The sequence below is a fragment of the Cydia amplana genome, chromosome 22 (assembly GCF_948474715.1).
Source record: "Cydia amplana chromosome 22, ilCydAmpl1.1, whole genome shotgun sequence".
Classification (NCBI taxonomy): domain Eukaryota; kingdom Metazoa; phylum Arthropoda; class Insecta; order Lepidoptera; family Tortricidae; genus Cydia; species Cydia amplana.
Genome location: NC_086090.1, coordinates 11,651,965 through 11,673,610, shown reverse-complemented (window position 1 = coordinate 11,673,610; position 21,646 = coordinate 11,651,965). Strand labels below are relative to the sequence as shown.

The window sequence follows — 21,646 nt, the reverse complement described above, 5'->3', positions numbered from 1 at the left end:
AATCTTTAGATGAACCTTTTAAACACTTTTATCTTACCAGAGCCTGTAAACTGTAAACTAAGACTATAGATGTAGCTATTCTAGAGCCAGGCTGTCTTTAGGTAAGAAAATAGGTGCTAAGTGTCGCCTAATTGTTTGTTGGGATTTATATGACGGTGCGCAGTGACCCATGCTGAACAAAATTCATTATTACTTGGTTATATAATATCTTACACCAATAAATCTTATGTTTTTGGAAAGATAATGAAATGTCTCGTATATTTTGTAAATACATTAATTGCGATAAAGTTATAATTTATTAAGTTAGAACCATGTTTTAGCAGTACTTATGTGCATGCACGGTAAAAAATCATGTTTTCAATTATTTTGAAAATGACTAAAGTTATGACTACAGTTATTGAAAACCAATTATAGTACATTTAATATTCTTTCAAATGGTATCTATCACGAACTGATCAATAAAATAAAACCCGAGAAATAATGAAAAGTTGACGCCGATCTCCTGCCATTTACGTGACGGCGCTTAGTGACCCATGTTGAACAAAATTCGTAATTACTTGGTTATATAATATCATACACCAATAAAACTTATATTTTTGGAAAGCTAATGAAATTTCACGTACATTTTGTAAGAATATTATTGGAGTAAAGTTATAATTTATTGAGTTAGACGCATATTTTATCAGTACTTATGCCATCCATGCACGGTAAAAAAATCAAATATTTTAAAATATTTTGTAAATTACTAAAGTTATGACTACGGCTATTAGAAACCATTTATTGTACGTTTAATAACCTTTCAAATGGTACCTATCAGCAATTGATCAATAAAATAGAACCCGAGAAATAATGAAAAGTTTACGTCGGTCGCCCGCCATTTACGTGACGGTGCGTAGTGACCCATGCTGAACAAAATTCGTTATTAATTGGTTATATAATATCATACGCCAATAAAACTTATGTTTTTGGTAAGCTAATGAAATGTCTCGTATATTTTGTAATAAAATAATTGCGGTATTGTTGTAATTTATTGAGCTAGGCGCATATTTAATCAGTACTTATGCCATCCATGCACGGTATAAAATCAAATATTTTAAAATATTTTGTAAACGACTACAGTTATGACTACGGTTATTATGAAGCAATAATAGCACGTTTAATACTCTTTCAAACGACACCTCACACGAACCAATCGGTCCCATAGGACTCAAGATGTGAACAAATATCAATAATGGTCGGCCGCCATCTTTGCCCCCCTTTTTTTCGACCCGTCCCCCACTCCATAAACTAAAACCGGTCATTTCGTATTCTAGAGATCACGAGGAACACATCCATACCAGTTTTAGGTATTTAGAAGAGATGTCGACGACTTTTCTCGAAACAGGCCGATTTCCACCTGTCTAAGAAGGACCACTTGCGCATGGAGAATACAAAATGCGCTTTTATGTTTAAATTAACTTTTATTGAAGTTTAGAATTAAATAAAATTACAGTGATCGCGGGACGTGTCGGTTAGTTCGGATCGAGAAGGAAGAGAGAGAGTTGCCATATAAATTTTTAAGGCAACTACAAATGTGTTGCTATATACTAAAAATACTTAAGCTAAGTTTACACTCTATATGTTTTGTATTAAACAACCTATTTTATTGCTTTTGGTATTGTATTTTAGTTACTTTGGAGGAGAGCCAAAAGTGTTTAGATTGAACCCACTAGAAGAAATATTATTCCAATGTTTTACTGGCTTGTTTGTTTTCTTGTCTTTACCCAAGCATAGTTGTATCGTTCTCGGAAATTCGAATCATTTTCTACGCGAAATCGAATATGTAAGAACGATAGAGAGGCAGGGCTATAACCGCGAAAATCGAAGTTCGCAATTTGCGAGCATTTTTTTTTAACTCTAATTACACCTTTATTGGAGTATAAGAGAAAGATCCCCGCAATTTGCGAAATTCGATTTTCGCGGTAGCCCCTCAGATTACGTCTTTCTTTGTAAGTACATCGACGCCGGAATACTCGGAACGTCTGAGACGGCACTTTGCCAACTGTCTCACCGTCTAAACTCGTGCGCATATACTTATTATATCTTACCAATATATACCTTATATCTATGAAATAAGGTATTTGTATTGTCAATAATTAATAAGATATACAAATTTTCAGTTCATTAGTTACACACATGACATATGTTAAGTTTAGCCCACACACCTCTAAACAATAATGTTTTAACGGAACTTTAATGTAGCATTGTTTTGCGCCTATAGGCCGTTAAAATATATGTTAACGGACTCCTAGCCTAGTCTGTAGTGACGCCTACGAAAGAGGGAGATCCGGTAATAATATATATACTTGGTCAACCAGATCTTGACAGTAGAAAAAGGCGGCAAATTTGAAAAATGTAGGCGCGAAGGGATATCGTCCCATAGAAAATTTGAATTTCGCGCCTTTTTTTACTGACAAGATTTGGTTGACCAGCTATAACTACCTACTAATCTATGATCCCAGGTTCAACATGCAAATACTGAGGGGCTACCGCGAAAAGCGAAATTCGCAAATTGCGGGGATCTTTTTCTTTTATTCCAATGAAGGCGTAATTAGAGTGACAGAGAAAAATGCCCGCAACTTGCGAACTTCGATTTTCGCGGTTATAGCTCTGGTAAGGGCATTTATTTGAGTGTTTATCACAGGGTTTTTAGTTCCTGAGAATCCTGAGTTATGGATGTTTTCTATTATTTGGTTGAGCTGAAACTTTACTAGTGTTAACTTAAAGTTGGGTAACAAAGCAATATTATGTTACGAGCTGATCTGATGATGGACACAGGAGACCATAGACTCTGTGATAAAACAACGCAATCTAATTGTGTTTGGGTTAGTTAGAATTGTCTTGATGAGTATTACCTAGTTGCCTGTTGAAAGAAAAGTTTAGTCAGCGATAAAAGCTTGTATCAAAAATGAACTTTTTGACAAAAAACTTGTTCTACTGACATAATTGGTTTGCCAGACTATAGTTTAATTACTCTAGCGTTGGGTAATTTACGAGTAGATATACGGATGCCTAAGCGAATGGTAGCGGTACAATGGGATCGTGAGCGCGCTAAATGCCAGCGCACGCGCAACTCAAGGCTTCGGTACCCGAACTCTTGTTTACACTAGCTGCGATTGAATTTTAGAATTCTCATCCAGGGGACCTACCGCGAAAATCGAAGTTCGAAAATTGCGACCATCTTTCTCTGTCATTCTAATAACGCCTTCATTGGAGTAAAATAGAAAGATCCCCGTAATTTACGAAGTTCGGTTTTCGCGGTAGGCCCTCTGATATGATTCGCAGATCGCAATCCATAAACAGCCATAGGAAAAGATGTTATGGTTCCTCTACACGATGGGCCAACGCCGGCCACTCCAAGGGTAGAATGAGATAGCAATATCACTTGCTCCCTCTAACGCATAAATGCGTTAAAGGGGTAAAAGGGGTGTAGAGGATCCATTACATTTTTTACAGCCTCCTAGCCTAGTCGGTAGTGACCCTGCCTACGAACGCGCTGGCCATGACATTGCGCGACTGGCTTAGGCTAAGGCAACAACCACAGAACATTATTAAAGAGGTTAGAACGGCTATCGCGCGCAGTTAGTATCGGAACCGGTGTCGCCGCTCGTTTCTCTCCACATTTCCACATTTCTCGCGCAACGGTAGTAAAAACTTGTGTGCGTGGTGAATGGATACGCCTCCTTTAGACAGATTTGATGTCTGGCTTCTTAATCTGAACGTTATTGTGCCGCAAAAGGCGTGTTTACGTTTTTCGGTCAGCGCGGGCGAGTACTAGCATGCGAGCGTTTGCTCATAACCGGCGGCGACACATACCCTGCTCGCATCGCCATTCTACTTGTTCTGTGGCAACAACCATAGGTCGGAGCAAGACACAGCGATCGGATCTTGGGCGTTTTAGAATCAAGATCTATTTAGAATCAGCTCAAGTTCCATAATTCTGCATGGCATTTGCAATGACAAAATGTGGCAGTGTTATAATGACACTCCCCCCCCCCTTTTTCAAAAACATTGCTGACTGAACGCATTGCACTGAATAAATCGCTCAAACAACTTCCATTCAGATCTTAGGCAGTCTTCCGCTCGGTTCAAAAACCTTACAAGACCTAACAGAACTGAAACAACATACGACCTTTTGCTGTTAGGTGTAGTTCTTTGATAGGGTCACGTGCAAAATGTAACTGTGCAAACAAGAACCTTAATTCGTTGTAATAGAGATCATGGAGACGGGAGAACGAGCATGAACAAAGTGCAGTTTACGCTTGAATGGTTCGGTGAGCGGTAGTCAAGTAGATAATTTGATTTAATAAAAATATTCAATGTTTATTGTTAAATACTTAAAGATGACTAAATTAGGGTTCTGTAAGGGTTTAAGCTAGCTTCGAGATCTTCTTTTGTGTAATGGTGCCACGGGGAGTTAAATTAATCATTTTCCTATCCACGATTTTAGAGTTAATACGAAAATTGATTAAAAATCAAAATTAAGTCTTAATCAAGGACCCGAAATCAAACTGTCGATGCTGCTATCGTTGGGCCAAGACCTCGTAGATGGAGATTTCTGGTTGCATGTTTAAGACGTTCTTTACATCATATCATTAACCTAAGTGATCAGGATTTTGATGATTTAAATGACTAGCCTCCGGTATTATTTTTTTATTTATATGAGCCTAGATTGTCCCACTGCTGGGTAAAGGCCTCCTCCTCCCTTTCCACGTATAAGTATATTATTTTTAAATCAATGAAAAATGTTTTATAGGACCATCTGATCATTACAGAAATATCGCCAAGATATATAACATTTTACACTGTAAACACACGTTATAATTATCATAAACCGATGCAAATCAATACTGCTCTAATCAGCACGAAAGAAAACCGTTTATTGAAACATTAACAATACTTTTTAGATCATCAGCCAATTACTAATTCACTTTTATTGACATTCACGAGTCACGAGTAAATCTAACGTCTTCATTGATCAATTGATTTATACCTAACACTTTTATGGAGTCATAATAGGGTGACAACGGAGAGGCCCCATCGCCGCCGACATTATGGGCCAACCCACAATAGCGTCTTTTGAGCGTCAGCGTCTAGTCAGCGGTATGGAAAATGTCGTTGCGTCGAACAGCCATAGAGCCATCCCACACTCCCTAGCGTCTCCCGAGCGTCGTCGTCTAGTCAACTCTATGGGTGCTGCTCGACGCAACGTTGATGCAACTGCGCAGCGACGCCATTTTCCATAGCGCTGACTAGACGCCGACGCTCAAAAGACGCTAGTGTGGGTTAGCCACAGAGTTGACTAGACGCCGACGCTCGCGGGGGCTCTGTTTTTCCCGTTTCCGCTCTATCGTTTGACCATACATATATGCATATCTTTTAATCATGATTTGTAAACAAAGTAGTCTTGATTGATTTACTTAGACTAAGTTAAGTAAACAAAGTGGTATTCAATTAAACTGCGATAAATAAGGTCACCTTTCATCATCGGCTGGGGATATATCAATTTGTCGTTTTTGCTGTTCTTTATGCTGCCATTGTAGTCCAAGCGACGAGCACTTATTGCCTACGCTATCGAGTACCTAATGTACCTTTTGATGTCTTTGTTATGGTTATGTATGAATTACTTTAGCAGATACAAATTGAAATACCAGTGAATTCCGTGGAAATCTTGTAGAAGAACGAGTTCTACCAAATAACTGGAAATGTATCCACATCAAAAATGCATTCACGAAAGTAAGCCAAGTAAGGCGCTAATGCAACGTTCAGAACATAACCTTTTGTAAAACAGTACTTAAGTCCACAACGTCCACAACTAGAAGATCGTTTGTTCAAATTCTAGATCGTACTAATGAATTTTTAAACATGGATATGGAATATGGAATATCATTTAGGTAGTACTAAATATTTGGAGCAGTGTCCTCTAACTGGCTAAATTCCAACAAGGCCTATGAGTCAGAAGTCTTATTTGATGTTTTGTGGCGTGTGCAATGCGCGTTCATCTACCAGACTATGTTTACATGGCTATCGGCTATGTTACAATCGATCGATTGAACTGAATCAGTTGAATTGGCCGGACTGAAGACGGACAGTAAATAATGTATTTAATCACAATTAGAGTCTTGTGACTGTTTAATGTAAATATTACATCGAGCTTTGATTGCCTGTTTGTTTATGTAAATCAAAAGCATGTTGTATTCGAGGTTTTTGCACTTTCATTCGAATTATCGGTATTTCGGATAGGGTATAATAATTTTATAGCAATGCAATAATATTCAGAAAGTTTTTAGTTACCTAATTGTTGTAAAAGGTATTTTTACTGTATGGTTATCATATACAATATAAAATCATCAGAGTCTTATTCAAGGACGGAAAACTCTTTAGGAAGGTACATTATTTGTTCAGTGAAATCATTATTGATAAGTTTACCATTTACGAGCATACTGCATTCCTAAACATCAGGGAAAATACCTACGCACCAAATATTGAATTATAATTAACCATTGCAAGACCGCTATTATTAAATCATTGCTTCAAGCAAATTTAATATTATATTATATAATTCTAACCCTTGATTAAGTACTTATTGTTTTTTCGAATCCAGAGATCACGTTATATTTGACAAAACGTACAACTTTATGAATATACATTTAAGTATATTATAGCAAAACGTGTATATTCCTTATCACCCGTAGATAAACAGCTTCTTTTCCTCATGATTATTTACACATGATTACTATGTGGTTAAAAATAAGATAAGAAGATGACAGGAGGCTGGAAATCTCTTCGGCTCCGGGCTAGGGAAATCACTCTATAGGCGACAGGTGCGTTGTTGTTTAAATTACAAATAGTAGGTAATATAGACTCAGCCCTACCGAAGTCGTTTTATAAAATACCTATCTTGTTAAGCCTAGTTAACTGCGGGTTCTTTGGCTATTAGATCACAATTATAATACACGCTGCTTTTTTAAATCCCGGCAATATTTTGCAATGTGAATATAGGTACATATAGGTCATAAGTACCTACCTCATAAGAAGCAACTTTTACTATGAGACCAACCACGAAGTGGCGAAAAAAAATTTGTCTCTCCCATAGAAAACATGAAACAGCCAAATATTTTGTTCGTGATTTCGGGATTGATTCCATACCTAGTAGAAGTTGCTAAGTACCTATGATCTGCAGGTATATTAAGAGCCAACAGGAGCTAAGATTAAAATATTTTAGGTAAATACGAGGGGTATTCAAAATATTCTCGGTATGAGAATGAAAACAAACAAGTACGAAAAGTTTGATATTTTTATTTTTCAATATACTCCCCCCCTATGTTCATACACTTAAAAGATCGATCAATTATTTTTTTTAATCCCTCGTAAAAATATTTTTTATCTGTCGTGTAAAAATGCTCCTCCACTGCCGCCTTCAATGCTTCATCGTCAGAAAATTTATTTCCACGCAGATCCTTTTTAAGATTGGGGAGCAAAAAGAAGTCGCTGGGGGCTAAGTCCGGACTATACGGTGGGTGAGTAACAGTTTTAAACCCACATTCAACAATAGCTGCCTTGGCAATATGAGCAGTATGGACGGGGGCGTTGTCATGCAGAAGCAGAATACCTTTGGTTAACTTTCCTCGCCTCTTTTCTTTAATTACATCCTTTAATTGACGTAGAATGTTAGCGTAGTACTGTCCTGTGATATTTACACCTTTTTCTTTATAATCGATTAGTAATACTCCTTCACAATCCCAAAATATCGTGGCCATGACCTTGCCAGCTGAAGGGATGACCTTGAACTTCTTGGGATGAGCTGAACCCTTAATGTGCCACTGCATGGACTCTTGTTTACTCTCTGGGTCATAATGATGAACCCAGGTTTCATCTCCAGTAACTATTCTTTGCAGCACCTCATCAGGATTTTCACCGCACAGGTCAATAAAATCGGAACAACAAGCTACACGCATGTCTTTTTGAAGCCGAGTCAGCATTCGCGGAACTCATCTTGCACTTACTTTTGACATATTAAGATGGTCATGTATAATATCATGTACGGTACCAATAGAGAGATTGGTTACTTGTGCTATAGATTTTACCTTCACTCGACCATCTTCCAATATAAGTTTTTCCACTTTATCAATATTTTCTTGTGAAATAGCTACTACAGGCCGGCCAGGTCTAGGGTCATCTTCAATACTCTCCCTTCCGCGTTTAAACTCGCTTGACCACTTTTGAATGGTAGATAAAGAAGGAGCAGACTCACGGTAAACACAATCCATTTCCTCTTTTATGGTTTTTTGATTTTTACCCTGTTTTGTCAAGAATTTTATCACGCATCGATGTTCTAATTTAGTTAACATTGTCAATTCGCACATGATGTTCATGTTTGTTCAGCAATTGCAGAAAAACCAAAGACTATCTCGGTTCGAATTATACTTTTTTTTAATGTCAATGAATAAACCTTAGCGGCCAGTAACGAAAGAAATTTTAGAAGAGGTCGTAAGATATCAATACCGAGAATATTTTGAACGCCCCTCGTATACCCGTCTCGCTAACGGAAGCGGCTCCTAAAACTAGTGCGATAAAGACAAGGCAAAAAATCCTGCGTAAAAATATCAAAAATCGAGGTTTCGTACTCGACTGTTTCCTCCTCCAAAACTTAACCAATCGTAACCAAATTTGGAAATCTAAATGATTATGAGTTATGACATTATCTGTGTCGGACCGTTTTGATTTTTTGACTAATTGATGAGTAATTGATGTCAGTTTTGAATAGCACGCCTCTCATTGCGGCATAGTCAATTAGGCCATTTTGGCCATTTTTGAAGGGCTCTAGCGCCTTAAAAAACAAAAATATCAAAAAAAGCAAAACGGTCCGACACAGATATTGACAATATTAATCTGTGTTGAAAAAATCATTGCTCTAGCTTCAAAACCCACGGAGGAAACTGTCGAGTACGTTTGTATGGAGAAATGACCACTCCTGTTGGCTCTTAATCTCGCAAAATAAAATATTGATGAGAGTTAAAAAAATATTGTTGGGTTATCTGACTTTGTCATTTATTTTCGTTTCAGATAAACGTCTTCCCTCGAACGCGTTTAATTTCATCGGTTAATATATTATAATGATTTTAATTTCACATCTAAATAATAAACAGTACAACGACACAACGGTTACAAACAAAACTACAAACAAAGATAACGATAAGAACTGACGTGTAAAATCTGTCTGCATCATGTGATAGACTAAGTTTTCTATAATATGACCCACTTATTACTATGTTGTTAAAGTTTAATTTCGTACCAATGAGTATTTTTGTTAATTAACATGTTCATTTGAACTAAATGCCCCAAACGTCAGATTGCGTTATCAATGCGCCAGGTGTAATTTGAACGATAAGAAAGAAGAGCAATTGCGATATATTATAAATATGTATTCATAATTTCATACCTCTCGCCACCCCTCACTAGCGTCTTTTGAGCGTCGGCGTCTAGTCAACGCTATGAAAAATACGAGTAGCGTCGCTGCGCAGTTGCGCCAACGTTGCAGAACTATTATATAATCTGTGACGTTGCGTCGAGCAGCAGCCATAGAGTTGACTAGACGCCGACGCTCGCGAGACGTTAGTGTGGGCGGCCCTTAACCGTAGCGTAGTTTTATTACTTATAAACATTGATATAGAATAAAGAACTGGATACCCAATCAGCCGCAAAAAATGGCCCCACAAAAGTAACGTTGAAACAGATCACGCGTTACTTTTTCGTTTAGTCTTGTTTGAAACGCTCAAATGTGAAGTTGTCAACAATTACGAAATGTGCCGTTAAAGTATGTAAAAATAACAATGATAAAACAAGGAAAAAGGATGGAATGTATTTCTTTCGGTTAGTTCTTTGGATAGCATTACATAATTTATGTAATCTGGTGGTAATTTTATGGTTTTGAATAAATTAATTTGTTAGTACCAAAGAAGGGATGTCAAGGAACAAAAATCTAATGAGTCGATGTGAGGTCAATATTTATTTTTATTTTTATATGGAATTTGTAAGGAATAATATTATGTTTAAATTCAAGATTTCCAAGAAAACCTATGCGACGTGCAAAGTGGACTGCTATTTAATTATAGCAAGAGATAGGGGTGATGCAGTTTTAAACAAAGCAAAACGGCACTTGTGTGATCGGCCCATTTCCCTGTTTCCGACAACCAATAAGGGCTTATATCGACTAACTGTAAATGCTAAACCTGTCTGAACACAGTGACAACCACAGGATTTTTTTGGGTTATTTCCACCAACTCGCTTTGGTGGTAACTAGTGGGAATTATTTTTCCCAGTAGTTACCAGTGGTAAAAGGTGGGAAAAAAATTCCTAGTAGTTGCCACTGATATCAACTTGGTGGTAACTAGTGGGAATAACCCGATTTTTTTTATAAAGTATGGACTTTATAAAAAAAATCCAATCAGTACCTAAATGTCCCCGTGCACCCACCCATGCGATGAGTAAATGTAGATCTAAAATACACAGTTATTTTATTTAATAAGTTCAATTTATTTCAAGGAAATTAGTATTTAAAGACGTATATACTTACTTATTAAAAATTTAATTTGTTTGAATTTGAACCACGAATTAATTTTATTTGAACTCCCGATTAAATTAAATTTGTTTTATTTATTACTTCAATTGGTTTTTCTGTACATACCTATTAAAGTGTACCAAAGTGACTCCATTCGTTCATTATTCTCGTTTGACGTTGCTTGTCGTAAATACGTTACGTTTAGTGCCATCGGACTAATTTTTTTAACAGTGTTGGTACTTATGTATGCAAATTTGACACTTAATGCTTACGACATTAAGCTCTTTTCTGTACGAAACATTTATCTTGACTCAAAATTTACGTAAGCGTTTTTATCATCAAAGCAAATGGTGCGAAACGTCATTGGGATCCACATTTGTTGACGTTTTTGTTCTGCTTTGTGTGTCTATTTCTTTTTTCTACTCCAGCACTTAAATGTGTCAATTAAATGACTGACAGTGATATCTAAAGCAATGTCATTTGAATGATTTGTCTATAGGCTCATAAGATGACTGCTAGCAGTCATCTTATGAGTATAATACAACTGCTTTATTTTTTTTAAAGATACAAGTTCCGATCATCTTGATTGAAAGAGGTATGTTTTCATTTACAATAATAACTCTTTTTTTTTTAAATAATAACTCTTTTTTTTAATAATAATTTTTTTTTTTTGCTGCAGCTGTCATAGAAAAAGTAATGTATGCAACAGCTCATAATTGGTTCTTAAAATTCTCGGGTCTTTTTTTACAAAACTCGACTACGTCTCGTTTTGTAACTTCGACCCTTGAATTTTAAGAACCCTTATTATATCACTGTTGCATAAACTACTATTATATTAAGTCAGTGCTTATAAATGATACATTCTAAATATATTAGTGTCTAAGTTTAAAATAAATGTTTTACTTAACAGATATAATCCATCATATAAAATGTATCTGTCATAGGGACTATCATTCATATCCATTGATATAGAATAAAGAACTGGATACCCAATCAGCCGCAAAAAATGGCCCCACAAAAGTAACGTTGAAACAGATCACGCGTTACTTTTTCGTTTAGTCTTGTTTGAAACGCTCAAATGTGAAGTTGTCAACAATTACGAAATGTGCCGTTAAAATATGTAAAAATAACAATGATAAAACAAGGAAAAAGGATGGAATGTATTTCTTTCGGTTAGTTCTTTGGATAGCATTACATAATTTATGTAATCTGGTGGTAATTTTATGGTTTTGAATAAATTAATTTGTTAGTACCAGAGAAGGGATGTCAAGGAACAAAAATCTAATGAGTCGATGTGAGGTCAATATTTATTTTTATTTTTATATGGAATTCGTATGGAATAATATTATGTTTAAATTCAAGATTTCCAAGAAAACCTATGCGACGTGCAAAGTGGACTGCTATTTAATTATAGCAAGAGATAGGGGTGATGCAGTTTTAAACAAAGCAAAACGGCACTTGTGTGATCGGCCCATTTCCCTGTTTCCGACAACCAATAAGGGCTTATATCGACTAACTGTAAATGCTAAACCTGTCTGAACACAGTGACAACCACAGGATTTTTTTGGGTTATTTCCACCAACTCGCTTTGGTGGTAACTAGTGGGAATTATTTTTCCCAGTAGTTACCAGTGGTAAAAGGTGGGAAAAAAAAAATCCTAGTAGTTACCACTGATATCAACTTGGTGGTAACTAGTGGGAACAACCCGATTTTTTTTATAAAGTATGGACTTTATAAAAAAAATCCAATCAGTACCTAAATGTCCCCGTGCACCCGTGCGATGAGTAAATGTAGATCTAAAATACACAGTTATTTTATTTAATAAGTTGAATGTATTTCAAGGAAATTAGTATTTAAAGACGTATACTTACTTATTAAAAATTTAATTTGTTTGAATTTTAACCACGAATTAATTTTATTTAAACTCCCGATTAAATTAAATTTGTTTTATTTATTACTTCAATTGGTTTTTCTGTACAGTAATACCTATTCAAGTGTACCAAAGTGACTCCATTCGTTCATTATTCTTGTTTGACGTTGCTTGACGTAAATACGTTACGTTTAGTGCCATCGGACTAAATTTTTTAACAGTGTTGGTACTTATGTATGCAAATTTGACACTTAATGCTTACGACATTAAGCTCTTTTCTGTACGAAACATTTATCTTGACTCAAAATTTACGTAAGCGTTTTTATCATCAATGCAAATGGTGCGAAACGTCATTGGGATCCACATTTCTTGACGTTTTTGTTCTGCTTTGTGTGTCTATTTCTTTTATATTAAGTCAGTGTTCATATCATACCAGAGATGATTTGTGACGAAGAATAATAAAGATAGCGTGTAGATATGGACTGATTGAATCGCAATCAATACAAGATATTCAAAGCGTAGAGACCATTGTATAACCATAACGTATTAATACGAGCTGCCTGAGGCATGCCATGCCTGAGCTACTTGGAAATGAAACGTTGCATAGTAGAGGGCGTTTCGACCAATCGTATTCGAGAAAGAACGGAGAGACGCAATAACCCCATAGTTGCATTTACCTCACTTGACCTTACGTTGTAAATTTTAATCGTATTTGCGCTTATAAAAACGATTCTCACGCGCTTCCTAATTGCTAAACGGTTAGTACCTAAATATGTGGTTGGGTTAGGTAGAGGACAATTCACACATAGCAAATGCATGCTATTTAATTGAAAAGAAACATTATAAAACCTTTTATACCTACCGAAGTTACCAATTTTCAGTGTTGCCAACTTGGCATAAATGATGCCAGATCTGGCATATTTTCACACTCGTTGGCATCAAAAATTTCCATTTAGCATCTGGCACATTTTTTAGCATAATTAGTGAATTATTGTGTCCCTAAGCCAAGTTTGATGCCTACTTCGCAGTGTAATCCATGGCACAACCGTCAAAGGAAATTTTATACATATATACGAGGATTTATAAGCGGTAACAGACTACCGCGGTAATTAATAGACGAGAGTACTGATATTGAGAAGAAATGTTGAGGCGAAAGGTTGAATTCCCGAAGAAAATTGGGAGTGCCAGCCAGAGTGTAACTATATTTTTTGTTGTGCCTATATTACATTATCCACATCACATTAAATTTGACAGCACAAAGGCTTGTTTTAAATTGTTTCAAATTTTTCCAATATATATGCCATTCTTGTCACAATTAAATCGAGACAATCGGGCTATGCCTTTTCTGCATCAATAGCTACAAAGTGTGGAGAGCCACTATGAACGCACGTTTCAAAGAAATTTGGCATTATAGCTAACCAAGTCAATGCAAAGTTAGCTTGGTCTGACTCTATACAATTTTCAGAAACAGCATTGTTTAATTTATGTGGAAGACCCTCATTTTTAGTTACATATAAATATAAGTGCATATAATGTTTAGCATTTTTTTAGCACATTTTAAAATTACTTAGCATATTTTTGACATAATCTAGACATACGTCTGGCATTTTTTCAAATTCCGAGTTGGCAAGTTGGCAACATTGCCAATTTTTCAACACTGGGAGAGGTATACCGACAGCAGCGAGTTATCGAGTACCCACTTTCTTTTCTTTTTCGCACAGCTACACTCCTTTTTGTCTATGTCTAGACAGCTGGCAGTCAAGGCTTTTTTTAGAATAGGGAATATTACGCGAAAGTCTGCGTAGGGGGCGCCACTCCTACAATAAGTCACAATATATGGGTCTACCGCAAAAGAGAGAGTGGACATTTTGTTATCTAACCTTTCTATCATTCTTTCATATTCCACTCTGGCGGCAAAACACTCCCTATATCTGGGTCAGTTTTAGAATTTTCTTTAAAATCATACATAACATAAGTAATTAAGTACATGTACACATACACACTACACTCCATACCGAGTAGCATCATCTGGAGCACGCGTTAGCAGACCGACGATCCACGATATGGAGTGATACATGTCGAGCTATTTTAAACTTAATACGTGAGTGGTCCGTTTTAATACATATATTATTATGTATTTAACAAAGATGGATATTTATAAAATATTTACCTATGTACCTAATACATAGTGAGAAAATCTAGCTATAGCTGGTCAACCAAATCTTGTCAGTAAAAAAAGGCGCGAAATTCAAATTTTCTATAGGACGATGTCCCTTCGCGCCTACATTTTTCTTTGCCGCCTTTTTCTACTGTCAAGATCTGGTTGACCAAGTATATTTTCTATTTGGCTATCTTCATAAGAAATGTGAACTTTCCAAACAGGAGAAACAAAAAATAATGGTTCATGTAAAGTAAGTTAAGTAAGGATTCGACGCTATAAGCACGAACATTTCGTATCCGCGTGTTCCTGTCTCTATCACACGCACGTAATTACATAATATAATTATGCGCGTGCGATAGAGATAGGAAATGGCGGGTCAATGTACGAGATTCCTCGTGTTTAGCGGCCATACTTTAGCACAGCGGTCGGCAACCCGCGGCCCGTGGGCCGCATGCGGCCCGTGATCCTGTCACTTGCGGCCCGCGAGCCTCCCTGGCTATTTTGTATGTAATATTGACAAACGACAACGTCTGATAAAGTCAGAAGTCATAAATATTAACAAAGTGCGGCCCGCGTCAACTTCGTTAACTACTATGTGGCCCTTGGCTGCTAAAAGGTTGCCGACCGCTGCTTTAGCATCACAAGCAGTTGAAAAACTGAGGAAGCAGGAACGTCATTTGACCGATTCGCATTATCGACTATCGACCATGATTCGTTCTGGTCAAGTGGTTAGCTTTTGGTTAAGTTTATGGTCAAGTGCGTGTCGGTCAGCGCTGCAGAGTTTGTTTTTTTTTACTAATATTTACATTACAACTATAGTTGGTCCAACCAATTTGTCAGTCAGTAAGAACCAGGAAAATTATACTCATCCTTTTCTTTTGGGTGCTAGTACTAGTGTAAGACAAAGACTTCTCTTTTACTCCAATGAAGGCCAATTTAGAGTGGCAGAGAAAGATGCCCGCAATTTGCGAATATCGCGGTTATAGCTCTGTATTATACTTCTCTAATCATTCGTCCATTCATAATTCACTCTTAAGGCTTCGTCACACTGGCGCGTTTTCCGGGGGCGGCGTGAGCGAGGCGTGAGCATTTTATATTATGTAAAAGCGGCGCGCCCCGCTCACGCCGCGCCCGGAAAACGCGCCGGTGTGACGAAGCCTTTATTATAAAACCGTCTGACTGACCCCCGCTACAAAATCTTTAACACGTGATAATACTACGTAAGCAAAGGAGGTCAATTCGGAAAGTATGATAGACCTCAGATCTCTAAAGAAACTGCAAGTCGCTTCCCAAGCAGTCAAAACCGTATTCTATTGTAATTTGTAATAAAAAGTAATTTAAACTTTATTTCGCTTTTAATTACGTAACGTAATGGCGCCCTTAATTTGACTAATTTGTCAAAATGGCGGGAAACTCGAGTTTAAAAAGTAAACAAATAATGTTACCCGACCTAAATCCAAAATACCTCAATCCCCATCGCTAATATTTATTCAAACTCTGCGAACTAGTCGAACTACACTACTTAAATTATAATGACCCGTTTGACGATATGTAAAACAATAATTAAGTAAGATATTATCTCTGTACGTGGTACTCAACTCTCAAGACGCCCGGCTCTCCCATCTTGTCTATAATGTATAGCGAAGATAAACAAATGCACGGAACGGAGGGCTTGCCAAGACCAGGTTTCAGGGTCGCGGGCGCTGACTTTAGAGAAATTGTTCCTCATTCATTCGCAGTGCCAAAAATATTCATCTGAGCAAACTTTATTAACTTCATAAGATTGAGTAAAAGTTCTTACTAGACTAAAACTCACCTTTCTGTGATCGGCACGACTTTCGACTTGAGTTCGTAGAACATAAAATCCTGTTGCTGCTGCGCGGCAGTCATCTCCTCCAAAATCTTCTGATCACCGCCGTAATCGTTCGTCAAAAGCGAGGCGAGATCGAATCCCATATCAATCCCAGACTCATCCATTTTTGAACGAAAACACAATCACAAACTTCCACTAAAAACTGATATTACATAAAATCACTTAAAAGTCATTTTTAGGAAATAGAAAGTCGCTGTTTACAGAGATACCTCACAATCAGCATCCTCCCAGCAGCTGTCTGTAGACTTGTTGCTATTGTATCTACTTGTTGATATAGCATAGCTATGTATATCTACCACATGGTTTGTTTTTAGGTTTGTGTTGTGACGTGTGACTAAAATCCTACCAATTTTAGCATAGCAAATTTATAGCATAAGCGTATGCGAGAAGTAGCTCTACAAATGAGTCGTGTAACCGATAAGTCATCTTTTTCTTAGTGGCAATATCACTTTCTAAATGATTCGAGTTTATTTTAGTTTTACTGGGTTTAACATTTTGCAATGTAATAATTTCTTGCTTTAAAATGCTTTAAACAACTTTCTCCGACTATTTATTGCTATCGAAGGAGTCGAAGGACCAACTTATTTTCTCCTTTTTTTATCAGTAGCAACACCAAAAAAGCACGGGAATTGGGGTACATTCAGAATCTTTATTCCATTGATTGAATTCTTATAGGTACTACTCTTAGAATAAAAAAAATACAGATGACATGTAAAATAACTTTTTAAACAATTGGTCAACCAGATCTTGACAGTAGAAAAAGGCGGCAAATTTGAAAAATGTAGGCGCGAAGGGATATCGTCCCATAGAAAATTTGAATTTCGCGCTTTTTTTTACTGACAAGATTTGGTTGACCAGCTAAAGTCCGTCAACCAAATCTTGTCAGTAGTAAAAGGCGGCAAATTTGAAAAATCGCGGGTTAGCAACACTGTGTTCAAATAATTCCAAAACGCGTGTCATCTGTGTTTTATCTGTGGAATGTGGATCGTGAATGACAGCCGTCACCTTATTTGTTTTCATTTGGTTTTCATTCTGAATCGTTTCTGTTTCAAGAGATATTTCTGCTGTCACCATTAAATACCAATACATTAAATAAGAATAAGCAAAGCTAAGGGGCCTACAATGTACAATCATGCTCGTTGATGGTAAACATTACTGAAACAAACAAACAAACAAGTAGTGGAAGAACTCTTTCGAACTTTTAAGATTGTGTTCAGTTTTTTTTGTTTTAGGGTTAAAAGGCATAAATAAAATTAAAACGTATGCCTAAATCTATCCAACAAGACCATAAATTGTGTCCTGGAAACCGTCCATAGGCCCACATGTCTAATATTTTCAGCAATCGGTTGTGACTATTTACAAAGGTAAACCTTTTAAACAGTATTAAGAGCCTTGATTATATCGCCGTTCTTTCGCAATATCTACCTAATCCATACATGTTTGTTGCAGGATTAAATCTTGCCCAATATAAGGCGTTCGTAGTAGGTAGTATCTCTTCAGACAATACTTACCTATGGCGGTTTATGTACGTGTACAACGCAACCAAGTCGAAAAGTGACCCTTATCTTATTTACCTTTAAATTAAATAAACACCCAAATATCAGTTGTTTTATTTTTAATATGTATATTGTACAATATATACCAATCAAAAAAAATACACAGGTATGTCATATTCATCCAGAACCGTACACTAATTTACATTATCAAGTGGCATATTATATTGTAAATAACAAATATATGCACTATCTAATTATCTGCATTTTGATATGATTTTATTTTAGTAAACTTAGAAGACATAGATAGGGAACAAATAGAATATAAGCACTACGATAGAGAGTTGTTTTTGATATCTTCAAATTTGTTCATCATTTTGATTAACATTGTTTTAACATCGCTTTTAAATTGTCCGTCCATGTTTTAATTTTTTTCAATAAACCGCGAGTGACAATTTGAATTGACGTACGCAGGGCGCGCTCAGCGGAAAAAAAATCTTTTGATTCGATGTACATTGCTGCTTTTCTTAGCGCAATACTGCTCTTTGAGTGTTGCCCTACTTCAGTTTGCTTTACATTGCTACTGACAAGATTTGGTTGACGGACTATATATTAGAGTCAGACCAAGAAAAGTCTGCAGCGAATTTGATAGCTCGCGCAGTGCAAGTGTTATTTTAAACGTCAAACTTCTATGAAATTATGACGTATAAACAACACTTGCACTGCGTGGGCTATCAAATCCGCTGCAGACTTTTTTTGGTCCTACTCTAAGTAAGTATACATTTTTTGTTTACATTTGCAAGCGAAAAACTTTGTACATTTTAAAACATAGGTTAAAGGTATTTGAACGTTTCTGTCAATTTAACCAGTGTGACCAGCTAAGTAATAAAAGATAAATTAAGCATTATTTTTCAATCTCTATTAACTCTTATAATAGGCTGAAAACTATTTTATTTAACAATATATTTGTTAAAACTGAATGCAGTCATTAAATCAGTCAATGATCTATGTCATCTATGATGACTATGATTTTTGTTCAACTTCTGTCACATCATATGGTCACACTAAACTAAATTCCCCGGGTTGTGGTGTTTGCCGAAAACGTTTCTTTATCTCTCAAATTAAAGAATAAACTAGTATTTCAATTCTTTTAACAACCAAAAAAATAGCAAAATGTCGAAAGCACATCCTCCGGAATTGAAGAAGTAAGTACTTAAACTAGTACTATTTGTATTTCTCGTAAATTCAAGTGGGCGTCCTACACGCCATTGTAACCTAACATCCATGTTTTGCGTTTTTAGTCTACTGTTCAATGCAGTTTATAATTTAGTTACATATTTACACTATAAATTTTCCGTATTTCGCTTTTGACAGCAAATTTAGTATTTAATATATATTATGGAGTATTCCAAAATGTCCCTAGAAATATTATTTTTTCTTATCAAAAGACATGTTCGTCATTTAGCGTTTTTTTCTCAGGTTCATGGACAAGAAGCTGTCCCTTAAGCTGAATGCGGGACGTGCAGTCACCGGGGTGCTCCGAGGGTTTGATCCCTTCATGAACCTGGTGCTTGACGAGTCAGTGGAGGAGTCCAAGGATGGGCAGAGGAACAACATTGGCATGGTGGTAAGTGTGCCTTTGTAGTGAAGGGTAACATGTTGCCAACAAGGCGCTAGACCAAAGGGCCTTGAAACTTTTGAGAATGTTTTCATTCCACAATGTTATGGTCTGTTCGGAAAGAGAAGAATCGGTGAATGTATTGAACCCCATACATTCCACGACTCTTCTCTTTCCGCACAGACTATGTATAGGTTTGTAGAAATTATCATTCTCTTTATCCATTGTTTCGCAGGAAAAAGGAGTTTAGCGAAGTAATATATTCCAACATTTATAATTTTGTCTCTATATTTTTTCAGGTAATCAGAGGAAATAGTATCATCATGCTCGAGTCACTAGACAGAATATAGTTAATGCCTCATTTGTAACTTTAAGTTAATTATAAGTCCACCAAAACATTCATTTTGGTTTGTATTTTTGTTCCAAATGACTATGAGTTTGTGATTTTATGTTCAGGCCTTAAGATAAAATAAATACCAGTTCAAACCAATGTTATTTCTGTTTTTCTCTTTGGAATAGAAAGGCCCACTTGCACCAGTCGACTAACCCGGGCTAACCTTGGGCTAACCGGTTAAACCTAGCGTTACCATAGTTACCAGTACAATTTGACACTGGTTAACCCCGGGTCAGTGGAATGGTGCAAGTGGCGCTAAGTAAATTCTGAGGGCCCTCAGAGGAAAAGTCAAATAGATCCTATCTTGTGGGTGTTTATGCACCTTGCATATGTATACAGGGTGGATTTTCTTTTTGGGTCAGTGAGGGCAGCTACCAGATCCCGTGTTGCTACGAGAAAACGGTCTAAGAAGACCTTCCCTCGATTTCAAATTAATGAAGATTGGCTTTTACAGATTTTGGAAAAAACATACAGGGTGCGAGAAAAAGGTCATTTTTGACAAACTTTTTTTTTGATGCCAATCGATCCCATTCCTATTAAGGATCAAAAGCTTGTATGGAACCAAAAAAAAATTTCCGGCTAGAAAAGCCACAAATCGAGGAAAACTTTTCCCATACAATTTGTATGAAAATGAAAACTTTTATTAGGGCGAGCGAAGCGAGCCCTATCACTATTCGACAAACTATGCATTCTTGTGGTACACTTTACGGAAAAACTACTGCACTGTTAGGTTTGAGATTTAACATAGTAATTTAAATTCATGTCTAGATGTGTTATCAAACTTAAAAATATCATTTTATAAACCTAAAAAAATTAAATAATGTAATAACACTTTGTATTACTACTAGCGCCATCTGTTGGCAAAATAATGAATTAACATTCGTGCTAATGTTAATTATTTATTTCTCTAACAGATGGCGTTAGTAGTAAAAAAATAAATAAATATTGGACGTCGTTATACAAATTGACTAAGCCCCAGAAAAGCTCAATAAGGCTTGTGTTGTGGGTACTCGGACCACGATATCTATGTGGTGTTTTCAATTTCAATAATGTCGATGGCGCTTACGCCATTAACAACGATGAATACAAAAGAGGGTTAAAATTTTGGATTCAGACCCACCTCGCTTCGCTTGGTTTGATTCCCAATTTAGCAATAAGTTTCTGTGAATACCTACTAGAACAATCAATCTTGCTGTATATTCACTGCGGAGGTCAATTTACTCGTATGTTTTGTGACGCTGCACGCTGATGAACTGATCAGTCATGTTGTGTTAGCAAACGTAGATCGGGTATTTTCAGTTCGAGAAACAGTTTTGGCGCCATTCATTTATTACGTAAGATGATTTTGGGGCTGAGGGGGTCGAACATATCTTATTTTTTCACATTTTTTCTTACTAGGGGGAGGGAGGGGGTTTTTATAGTTCTTACGTAAGTAAGATCACAAAGATGCGATTTTTTTTAATTTCTACGAAATTAAGACGTTTAAAATAATAATAATACTTCCACACTCTATGCTATCAAACACGGTGCAGAGTTAACTTAAACGAGCTCAAGTACCTTTGTCCTGTACAAACGTACGTACAAATAAACATACATAAAAATATTTTTTAAATAATAAACACTAAAACAAACCAAAC

General features: G+C 36.4%; 2 protein-coding genes across 2 annotated transcripts in view; one reads left to right on the top strand and one right to left on the bottom strand.

The window, feature by feature from the left end:
• The window catches only part of LOC134658342 (transcription factor EB), a 157,156-nt gene extending 140,197 nt beyond the window's left edge, over positions 1–16,959 (bottom strand). Inside the window, exon 1 of the mRNA XM_063513969.1 lies at positions 16,448–16,959. Coding sequence (XP_063370039.1) covers positions 16,448–16,608 — 161 coding nt within the window. The 5' untranslated portion in view covers positions 16,609–16,959. The remainder of the gene's footprint in view (positions 1–16,447) is intronic.
• Positions 16,960–19,049: 2,090 nt separating this feature from the next.
• LOC134658281 (small nuclear ribonucleoprotein G) lies at positions 19,050–20,042 on the top strand. Its single transcript, XM_063513880.1, has 3 exons — positions 19,050–19,202; positions 19,477–19,624; positions 19,915–20,042. The coding sequence occupies exons 1-3, from the start codon at positions 19,171–19,173 to the stop codon at positions 19,963–19,965; spliced, it is 231 nt and encodes a 76-aa protein (XP_063369950.1). The 5' UTR covers positions 19,050–19,170; the 3' UTR covers positions 19,966–20,042.
• The last annotated feature ends 1,604 nt before the right edge of the window (positions 20,043–21,646 follow it).

What these genes read in the sequence shown, in the direction of transcription:
- LOC134658281 (XM_063513880.1), top strand. Translation starts at nt 19,171, where the DNA reads ATGTCGAAAGCACATCCTCCGGAATTGAAGAA. An exon ending in CATCCTCCGGAATTGAAGAA is followed by an intron (nt 19,203 to 19,476) that starts GTAAGTACTTAA and finishes TTTTTTTCTCAG; the next exon opens with GTTCATGGACAAGAAGCTGT. An exon ending in GGAACAACATTGGCATGGTG is followed by an intron (nt 19,625 to 19,914) that starts GTAAGTGTGCCT and finishes ATATTTTTTCAG; the next exon opens with GTAATCAGAGGAAATAGTAT.